This window comes from Ahaetulla prasina, chromosome 9, assembly GCF_028640845.1.
Source record: "Ahaetulla prasina isolate Xishuangbanna chromosome 9, ASM2864084v1, whole genome shotgun sequence".
Classification (NCBI taxonomy): domain Eukaryota; kingdom Metazoa; phylum Chordata; class Lepidosauria; order Squamata; family Colubridae; genus Ahaetulla; species Ahaetulla prasina.
The window spans coordinates 24,897,825-24,909,025 of record NC_080547.1 but is presented as its reverse complement, the minus strand read 5'-3'; the positions used below and the strand labels follow the sequence as shown (position 1 = coordinate 24,909,025).

At 43.6% G+C, this 11,201-nt stretch overlaps 1 protein-coding gene across 2 annotated transcripts in view; it reads left to right on the top strand.

The window, feature by feature from the left end:
* The first annotated feature begins 1,191 nt into the window (after nucleotides 1-1,191).
* Nucleotides 1,192-11,201, top strand: part of SLC37A2 (solute carrier family 37 member 2) — a 43,285-nt gene continuing 33,275 nt past the window's right edge. For both annotated transcript variants that reach the window (XM_058194469.1, XM_058194468.1), the window contains exon 1: nucleotides 1,192-1,568. In XM_058194469.1, coding sequence (XP_058050452.1) covers nucleotides 1,510-1,568 — 59 coding nt within the window. In that variant the 5' untranslated portion in view covers nucleotides 1,192-1,509. The remainder of the gene's footprint in view (nucleotides 1,569-11,201) is intronic.

Genomic DNA, 11,201 nt, shown 5'->3' with positions numbered 1-11,201 from the left:
TTGAAGATTTTGGGGTTTTGAGTAGAGACTATATTTATTTATTTATTTTTATTTTATTTGCATTTATATCCCGCCCTTCTCCGAAGACTCAGGGCGGCTTTCACTATGTTACGCAATAGTTGTCATCCATTTGTATATTATATACAAAGTCAACTTATTGCCCCCAACAATCTGGGTCCTCATTTTACCCACCTTATAAAGGATGGAAGGCTGAGTCAACCTTGGGCTTGGAGGGACTTGAACCTGCAGTAATTGCAAGCAGCTGTGTTAATAACAGACTGTCTTAGCAGTCTGAGCCACCAGAGACCCTGGATAGGATAGATCCAGTGGTGGGATTCAGCCAGTTCGCACCACTTCGGGAGAACCAGTTGTTAACTTTCTGAGCAGTTTGTTGAACTGGTTGTTGGAAGAAATCATTAGGGAAGAGAACCGGTTGTTAAATTATTTGAATCCCACCACTGGATAGATCTGCTTATGTTTGTTCAGGAGCATTTTCTTCCAGAAGCCAACAATAAACAAGAAGGAAAAATAAAATCAAGGCTCCAGGGTTATAGAGCTGGGGGCAGAGGGTTAAAACTGGGTGTTACTGCATTTTGAAAAATATTCCAAAAAACATAATGATCTTGAGTGGTAGTCCTCTACTTACAACCAGACCTGGGAACAGCACCTTGCTGCAATGTTCAAATATGCACTAAAGGTTAATCGGCATTATACCTAGAAGATAGAGGAAAAAATCGTAATATTTGGTCAGGAGAACCTCAGTTCTAAATTCCAGCACCTGATGGTCTAGGAGCTGCAATGGTGTAGTGAGTTCCAAGCGTTAACAACTCTGTTACAAAAGTCATATTTTCTGCAATCAAGTTTGAAGCGGTTGACATTACAAGGTTGGGGACCCCTGGCCCAAACGATGACTTAAGAAACGATCCTTTCTGCACGTTTTTCCTGGGCTTCGTGGTGCTGGAGCAAGAAAAAGTCCTCCCCCCCATGACCCCCACCTTCAAAAACTTTGCTCCAACAAGGGGGTTGCTGGCGACCCAGCCCATCCTGAGCCCAACGGGACCAGGCTCCGCGGGCAGAAGCCTCTCCGATCCTTGGCTTCTAACCAGGCGGGCTCGATGCCACGGGAGCCCGAGGCCAGCCCCGGAGGGAACCGTAGCGGTTAGCCCATCTGGAAGCGTGACCGGGGGTAGGGGAGGGGCGAGGAGGGGCGGCCCAAGCGGGGCAGCTCCCCTTCTCGCCCTGGCCCTGCCCGCGCCGGGGCGGGGGGAAGCGGCCTTGAATCACCGGCGGGTGCCCGTCGGCTGGCCTCCAGCGGGGCATTTAAATGCCGGCCGGGATTCAGCCCGAAGCAGCCGAAGCAAGCAAGAGGCGGCCCGATCGCGGCCCCCCTCCCGCTCTGAGAGGAACCCGCGCGGTCGAGTCCCTCACAACCAGCCAGCCAGTCAAGCGGGCGCCCGGCAGCTCTTGGCGCGCTTCCTCCGCCTGGCCCGGCTTTCCCTCAGAGCAACCATGCGGGCCATCCCCGCGCCGGGCATCCGCTTCCTTCGCTCCTTCTCCAGGGACAGCTGGTAAGAAGGGGCCGCCCGACCGCCTCATGGCCTCCAGCGGCTTCGGGACCCTCGGCGGCTTTTCGGGGGCATGGAAGGAGGGTGGCGGGGCATGAGGCGGTCGGCCGGCCGGCCGGCCGGCGCGCCTAAAGGCGGCGCCAAAAGCGGCTGCTTCGCTCCCTTTGCGCTCTGCTAGGCCTGGCCCGATCGCCCCCCCCCCCCCTCCACCCATCCACCCACCGGGGCCTCAGCCGCTCCGCTCCCCGCTTGGCTCGAACAAAGAGCCGCTCGCGGGGGACGCAGCCGGGGCAGAGAAGAGAATTGCGGGCCGGCGACGTGCAAAGCGGCAGCAGCAGCAGCGGGGGCACGTGCCGGGGATGCCCGCCCGGCTCGCGACGGGCCTTTTCTGCGGGAGTCTCTGCCGGTCGAGCGGCTGAAGGGCGGCAGGGAAGCGGCGCGTGCCAAGGAGGGCGGCCTCGGACCAGCTTTCCCTTCCCTTGTTCTCGAGGATCCAGTAGCTCCGCGTTAAGGATCCGCTCGGACCCTTTAGATGAAAGGATCGGAGGTCCAGCAAGGCTGAGCTGGGAGCCCCCCCGAATCCGATGCAGCTACAGTCTCTCTCTAAGGCAGGGGTCCCCAACCTTGGCAACTTTAAGCCTGGTGGACTTCAACTCCCAGAATTCCCCAGCCAGCTTTGCTGGCTGGGGGATTCTGGGTGTTGAAGTCCTCCAGGCTTAAAGTTGCCAAGGTTGGAGACCCCTGCTCTAAGGAGAATCCATTCCTGGGTATCCCCTGCTTTTCTTCTTTGGGGTACAAGGGGGAGAACATCAGACGCCCTTAGTTTTGCTCTGGGATCTATTTAGTGGATCGAAGTGGGGGGGTGGATCGCCCTGAGTTCGAGAGCCTGACTTGGAATAGGAGGGCTTCTTGTGGTTTTGTGGGTGGGTGTGGAGTTATTGCAAATTTGGTGGGTGCATTGTCATTACATTAAATAATGTGACTGAAAGGCAAGCAGATTGGCTGTGTGGCACCTGCAGTGCCTTCAGATACTTGGTTCTCTTCTTGGAGGGAAAAGACCGGCCACCTTCCCCCTTCAGGTGAGATGCAATGAGTCCTCAAATATCAAGGCATCTTCCAGCTGCAAACAGTGGGAGTTCCGGATACACAAAATGTGCAGCCACAGATCAGTGGTGGGTCCATGTTTATAGTCTTTGCCATGTGCAAGACGAATAGTGATCTCAATTTCCATGGCGTATAGGTAGTCCTCGATTTAGGACCACAATTGAGACCTCAGTGTCAGCTGAGCGGCAGGAAAACCATGGAGTGATGGGGATGGGAAAGCAAAGTCTATCCTACATCAGGTTTTGTAGGAAAGAGCTTCAACCGGATCATAAAATTCATGTTACTTTATTGCTTGTGGGGTTTTCCTTCAGAATATAAGAAGGCAGCCTTTCCTGTATGTCATTTCTCACATGTTTCGAAATTATTCCAAATGATTGGATGGGTGCAAATATCATTATGCAGAAAAGATTCCAAAGAGAGTAGTAATTGAGTTCCTGGTGGATAAAGATGGTTTTGCTCTGTGTTCCTAAAAATTTTTTTTTTTAATTTCCGTTGAGATCTGTTTTAATCTGATTAACACCCTTTGCTGGTATGGTCACAAAAAACAAGAAGTATCATTCTGTCTTGTTAACATTTTCTTAATGACAGTAATGCCCACCGTCATATTCTTCCTTCCCTCATCAGATTTTTGCCATTTCCAACAGTGCCTTACAATCCATACAAAAACAACTTTGCTATTCCTGGGTCAGCTACGTTTTACCTAGTTTTTTCAGGTGTCACAAGAAGAAAACAATCTGGGTTTGTGTGCCATGGAGTAGAACAGGTTATTGTGGTTTATTTAATTGAGCCTAGGGATATCACATTAATTGTCTGAAGATATCACATCTCTCTATTTAATTATCCAAAACACAGTGATGATGATTTGTATTAGTAAGCAATTGCAATGGAAATTATCCTTGTCTTCTGAGACTGGCTTGTTCTAGTTTTGCCCTCATGCTGCATTTGTAAATTGTGTGTATTTACGAGATTGACAAGTCCCTCCTCTGTAGCGTTTCTGTACAACACTGTAGAGCAATCAGGTCAACTCTCCCTGGTCTTGTTTTATAGAACGAACAGATCAAGCATCTAAAGAGAAATCCCAGACAAAACGCTAAAAAAGAAAGCACTCAAGCATCGGTGGTAGGTTTTTCTAAGGGAGCAATTGCTGCTCATTTGAGTACGCATCTTCCACTCTCGAGGACTGGGGAGTTAACTTGCATCTGGGATCAAGTTGTTATAGATGGAACACTAAAAAGGCATCCCTTTCATCTCACAATCATTGGTTATCAACAAATCTAGCACCCACACACCAGTAAGAGAGCAGGTTGTGCTTGTAAGACTTGGGCATGGCCTTCTCAAACAATGAAGCCATACATAACTAAACTTGTTTTTATTACGAATTAGGCACATGCTTAAAAAAACAATCTGCTAGATCTGATTAGCAATAGCACTTAGACTTACTGTACATACCGCTCCATACTGTTTTACAGCACAGTTTGGATGGGTTACAATGTCAGCATATGGCCCCCAATAATCTGGGTCCTCATTTTACCAACCTCGGAAGGATAGAAAGCTGAATCCGTCAGGAGCCCATCAGGAGGAGCCCGTCAGGATTGACTGTGAGCAGATTTAGCCTGCAATACTGCACTCTAACCACTGCGCAACCAGGAATGGTCTTTCTACAAATTTCAGTGACCTGTTTTCTTGTATTAACAAGCCAAAAGACCTCGAGAAGCCCACAGACATTGTTCCCCAGTAACCACCATATAAAGTCAAAATGTCTTTCTGATTCTGAATGTAGCGTAACATCCTTAAGAATAGAAGCCATTGATATGTAACTCTAAAAGCAGGAATGGAAGGAATAGGCCAGCTCTTCCAAACCCAAGAATTACCTAGTGCCCAGAGATTGTTAGTCATATTAAAACAGAGCCTTCTACATGAAGACCTTATTCCAAAGATCATCTGACAAGAGAGGGCTATCATTTCAGGCTGCCTTTGTTCTTTCGCTATGCATTGATATAGTTTCTTTGGTGCAGATCAGATTCCTTTCTCATTGTCAGATGCAGTCCTCCTTACTATTTGCAACTTCTGCACTGGAATACTCTAAAGAGATTAAGAAGCATATAAGGTGCAAAGAACATATATTGTAATATATTTGCACATCTTTATAAATTTGTTGCCACGGTTTAAACAGTTATCTTTCAGAGAATTCCTTAAGCATGCCATTGTTTAATTTATTATTCAGATTTTGAGCCTGCGATGTAAGAACTATTTTTATATAAATACTAATTTGCAGAGAGACACAATTGCTGTTCCTAGAAACATGAGGCAGAACGTGCATTCAACAGCGACCAAACCACATGGTCAACATGGAATAACAGCTAATAGCACTGAAACTATATTGGGAATTCCGTCGACCTGTCCCTCCCATTTGCGTCATTCTAGACCTTCCTGGCTCAAATTGGATTTTCAAGATCATTGCCAATCTTAAGCATTTAGATCCTTCGCTCCTTATCAGTATATTCACATGCAGAGCTCTTAGGCAAGACTAGGTGATGTGTGGAAGCTGAATTAGACCAAAGGTCTATTTTCCTTCGGATCCTGTTTTGCACAGTGCCCAACCAGAAGCTTTAAGCAGGCGGCAAAGGCTATGATTCTTTGCAGACTAATCAATATTCTTCTTCTCTCCATTTGCAAGTGTTGCCAACGTAACGCTGAGATCCAGTTCGACTTGTTTTGCGCTTAAGTTCCTGCAAGCATGAAATGACTCACTTGTAGTATTTGATTATTGGCTTTGTTTTAAGCACTTCTTCTTGCGGCTCCAACTCATGGGAGAAGGAAGGCTAGGAAATTTGGTTGTTGTTGTTGTTGCTATCACTTTCCCCAATTTGTCAAAAATTTTCAAAACTGCTCTTATTAATGGGAATTCTGTGAAGTTCAACACACTTGAAGAGCTGATACTTGTAGATTTGTTTCCATGAATTTGTTTCCTTTCTGGCATGAATCGTTTGACTCCTACTTCATGCTGTTCTTCAGAGGATGTCCGCCGATAGGTCTGTGGTCCTAAACTGGTGATCCCCAAATGACAAAAACTTGTGTGATGATACCACATGGAAGGGCCTAAGAGCAGGGCTTGTGTTGCAACACACGTTTCATCAGTTGTTCCTTCTCCTTCACCTCTGCAGTGCCTGTCGCCCCACAACGGTCGAGCACTTGAAGAAAAGTCACCTTTGATTTCTTCCTAGCCAAATTTGATCTTCTCTATCCTCTTGGGACTGACTAAAACCAATCAGTTAAGAGTTTTGTCCCAGTCTAAATCCATTCAATTATCTTGGGCTGTAACATTATCACACCCCCATCTCTTTATTAATCTAATAGGAGCTAGGTTAGTGTGTGATGCAGTTGTTCTGGATTCCAAAAAGCCCATTGACCTACCTTTGGCTTACATAAAGTGCCATAATTAGACTTTCAATTGCACAAGAGTCCATACCTGTTAAAGAAAACTCTGGATACCTGTGCACACTAAACTAAGGCAACATGTGGTATGTTTGGCTTGTCTTAGTGATGTATGAACCCAGCTGTTGTGCTTTGTGTGCTGTTGTAAAGGAAGGATAGTTCTGGCTTATTCAACCAAATACAGTTAATGTCATCAGGTCTTAGAACAACTTGTCTAGCCAGCATATTAATCCATTTTATCAACTCCAAACAGCAATGGCTTTAACCTTTCAAATCATATTTTTATTATTTGGCATTATTTGTGTATTATCAATTAAATTTATTTTCCATTCAATCTTTTCAACTGGAGATATTAGATCTAAGCATTTAAATCAGTTCCTTTTTTCTGCTCAAGAATCTCTACCTCAAATGTCATGAGTAGCCAAAGAGAATATCAGAGTATTAAGCAAAAAAATGACTGGGTTTGTCTAATTGCCAAGGGCACAATTGAACAGAAATACCATGTTTCCCCAAAAATAAGACCGAGTCTTATATTAATTTTTGCTCCAAAAGATGCATTAGGCCTTATTTTCTGGTTAGGTCTTATTTTGGGGGAAATACAGTACTAAATGCACCGATCTGGCTGACAGTCTTACCTAGGGCTTATATTACAAGCATCCTAAAAAATCATGCTAGGACTTATTTTCTGATTGGGTCCTTTTTTTTCGGGGAAACAGGTTATAATAAGAGTTTCAGATCCCTGTACATCCTTGTAGTAGTGTTTCCTCATTTCCACCCAACTATAACGATATTTCCATTTCCATTTCATTTTCTGCCAAATGCTGTCCTCATGCAACACAGTTTTGAGCAAAAAGTGAAAAGTTAAAGGTCAGTGACACTGGATGAATTACTCTGTTTTTTAAAATCTAAGCTCAATGAGACATAAAGATAGAAATATCTCCCAAATAGTGGCTAACTGTCATATTCAGTTGAATGAAGAACAACACATTATTTTTTTCTTCCTCTTGGCTATTACCCCCTGATAAACCTTCAAGTTATACATTATAAAGATCATGTCTCATGTCACAAATCTTTTGCCAGCTCTGTACCACAGAATCAGTAAAGTGACATCTAGAGAAGTAACTTTTTCAAGGACTGAATGGATCCCATGTTAGATTAGGTTATAATTTGCTGAAATCTGGTTGGCTAAATAACCACGGTTGTTGATTCACAAATCTCACTTGACCTATAAATAATGACTTACAAATCACAGTGGTTTCGCTAACATGTTCAGTCCAAACCAAAAAATGAAATCACATGATGATCTAGCATGCTATGTGAATTCAATTATTGCCTCTCAAGTTTCCTGTGTTCCAGATGACCTACTTCGATAAAGAAATAAAGAAAAAGTTCTGGCAGCTACTTCCTAAAATAGCTTGCCAGCAAAATTTGTTCTTAAGGAATCTGTTCATTATAGCTTTGCTGGCTGAGGAACTCTGGGAGTTGAAGTCCACAAGTCTTAAAAGAGCCAAGTTTGCAGACCCCTGAGCTAGATGAATCACTTTTTCACCATGCCTTGCTAGCTTCTCCTGCATTCAGTCAGAAGCCCAAGTCCACTGAAAATTTACAGAGCACCTAAAACAATGCACAAATTGTGCCTGTGTTACATTTACCAACATAAGCATTTTATGCCTACTGCATATATCTAATATCTTCCTTAATGCAGTACTCCATCATATCTTATAATTCAGAATGATACATTTTAGGAAAACATGATGATGATGATGATGATTATAGATTTAACAGAGTTGGAAGAGACCTTGCAGGTCATCTGGTCCAAGCCCCCACCCAAGCAGGAGACCCTGCCCTATACCATTTCTGACAGATGGCAGTCCAGTCTCTTCTTCAAAGCCTCCAGGGATGAAGCTCCCACAGCTTCTGAAGGCAACTTCTGTTCCGTTGGTTGATTGCTCTCACTGTCAGAAAATTTCTCCTTATTTCTAGGTTGAATTTCTCCTTGGTCAGTTTCCATCCATTTTTCCTTGCCTGGCTTTCAGGTGCCTTGGCCCCTTGACCCCTTCCTCTCACCTTGACCCCCTCCTCTCTGTGGCAGCCCCTCAAATATTGGAACACTGCTATCATGTCACTCCTTGTCCTTCACTAGACTAGATGGTGATGAGGATGATATCCATTCAATGATGTCAGACTCTTGATGATTCTATATTTATTATATTTATATTTATTATTATATTTGTCACCTATGGGCCAGGTGTCCTCACATCTTTTGATCTTGCTCTACTTTGAGTAGTTTTATGCTCTGGCTGGTGTCAGCTTTGATGATGTCCAGCCACCATGTTCTTTGGAAGTCTGGTTTCCTTTTACCACTAATTCTTCCAAACATAATTGCTTTCTCCAGTGAATTCCCCCACATGACATGGCCAAAGTAAGCAAGACAGTTGGAAAACATTTACTATAATTTTATTAGAATGTTGTTTTAATTTATTTCTACCTTCTGGAGATATTCTGTATTCAGCTGCTATTCTGTGCCTATAATCAGCCGCTGATTTTGTATGCTAAGCTTTTCTGGGTTATAATTTAAACCTTTAAAGATACACTTCTTTGTTTCATCTATTATTTGTCTCGATATCTGTCTCATGTTCCAAGGACACAAGGAAGGTAATGGAAATTTTACAATTAGTTAAATTAAACTTTTCTTATCAAATTATCAGGCAATTTGAGATGAATGTTTAAAATGATACTCTGTTTCAAATATATCTATTTACTGCAAGAGAGAAGATCTCTTTTCAAAGTGGGAAAATCTTATCTGTAATGTTGTTTCTGTAAAGTGTAATAATGTATTCGTGACCTCTTGGGACACTAAAGTTGAGAGAAATGTTCACCTAAGACGCTGATTAAAACAGAAAGCAACAGAGAAGATTGCTATGGTTTTTAAGGACATTGATACTTTTGACAATTCTTTCAAGGATAAACATGGCAAACTTGAGTTTTCTTGCCTGTTTATACAGGAATGTAACCTTAGCTGCCTTACTGCTCTCTAGTTTATGCAGATCACCTTAAAGTTCAAGATAAACAGAATGAACTGCCTGCATGAAAGAAGACAAGTTGCCAATAAAACCTTAGGAGAGACACATGGATCAAAATTATCGCTATAAGTAGGGTCATCCCTTTGTCCTGATGAGACCTCCCAAATGTGAAATAAATCGTTTGATTGAGTTTAAATACATGTGGCTCTATCAGTTTGTGGAAAAATTTGAACTCTGAGTACTGTATAAAGCTGATTTTTAAAGGCCTTCCAGATACGTAGCCTTATTCAGAGTTTACGTGAGAAGGTTTATAGAATAGAATAGAATTTATTGGCCAAGTGTGATTGGACACACAAGGAATTTGTTTTGGTGAATATGCTCTCAGTGTACATAAAAGAAAAAGAAAAAAAACCTTCATCAAAGGTACAACATTTACAACACAAATGATGGTCATAGGTTGCAATTTAACCTTTAATGATAGCAACAAAAAGTTACAGTCATACAGTCATAAGTGGAAAGAGATTGGTGATGAAAATGATGAGAAGATTAATAGTAGTGTAGATTTAGTAAATAGTTTGACAGTGTTGAGGGAATTATTTGTTTAGCAGAGTGATGGCCTTCGAGAAAAAACTGTTCTTGTGTCTAGTTGTTCTGGTGTGCAGTGCTCTATAGCAGCAGTCACCAACCGGTGGTCCATGGACCACTGGTGGTCCCTGAGAAAATTTTGGTGGTTCCCCCAAAAAATTATTTGCATTTTTTTATGTTGCCCTAAATCGGGGGTCCTCAAATTATGGCCCTTGGAATGGATACGTGCAATGAACATTTGTGTTGCTGAAGAAAGTTTCCCCCTTCGGGATCTTTTTGTGTGGGGCAGAGGGGGGCAGAAATCCCGACCTGGGATCTGCTTCAGCCTCCTGGTGTGGGGCTTTGGGCGAAGGCTGGAGGGAAGAGTCGGAGGGCCTTGTTCCAATGGGACAGCATCATGGGCTGGAACTGGCTGACCATCTCAGCCCACTGAGCCGCCAGACGCTAGTACCTGTCCTTGCACTCTGGCAGGTCTTCTCTCTGTTTGGAAAACCTATGCTTGTAGTCCTCAGTGAGGTGCTTCTGCTGAGCCTCCTTCTTGCTCAATCCAATTTGAACTGAACCAGCTGTTTTGCCAATTCTTTCTCATGGTGGCTGCTTAGCTTCAGCAACTGCTTTCTGTTGGAGCCCTAAAGAGCCCGGGCAGGTGGGCAGGCGAGGTGTAACGAGTAGATGCTGGCAAGGTGCTCCTCGACATGAGTGACATTGAGTTGGCCATGCCCACCCAGTCACATGACCATCTTGCCACGCCCACCCAGCCAGTCATTAGGCAGATCATATTAGAGGTCCATGGGATTTAAAATTATAAATTTAGTGGTCCCTGAGATCCGAAAGGTTGGTGACCCCTGCTCTATAGCGTCGTTTTGATGGTAGGATTTTAGTATTTCCTCTAATTGAAGGTTTGCACCAAATTGTTTTGTCTGGCTGTGTTGAAGTATTGTAGTAGAAACAAGAAGCCCAATCATGAGCATTACTATAACTCTTATCTTTATTATAAGATTCCAATAACAGAATCTTGCAAGACTGAAAGTATTTCTCTTCTCTTTTCCTTTTACTCTCCAGAAAACTAGAGAGGATCCCTTCTGGAATGCTTTCCATGTCCTCCTCTCCTTCTTTGGACTGAGATATATTTTACACCCCAGTTGTCCAATCTGCAACTCTTTCTCCTACCTCCTAAGGTCATTCCCATACCATTCATTGCAGGCTGTAAGGGCATGTTCCCCAAACCAGGGGTCTCCAACCTTGGCAACTTTAAGACTTGTGGACTTCAACTCCCAGAATTCCTCAGCCAGCTTTGCTTTCCCAGAATTCTGGGAGTTGAAGTCCACAAGTCTTAAAGTTGCCAAGGTTGGAGACCCCTGCCCCAAACAACTGGATTTTAAAAAAAGCTTCGTCTGAAATCAAGGCATTTCCTTTACAAAAAACTTTTTCTCTTCATTACAATTGCATTCCTTTTCTCTCCAGTTAATGGAATACAACCAGCAATGCT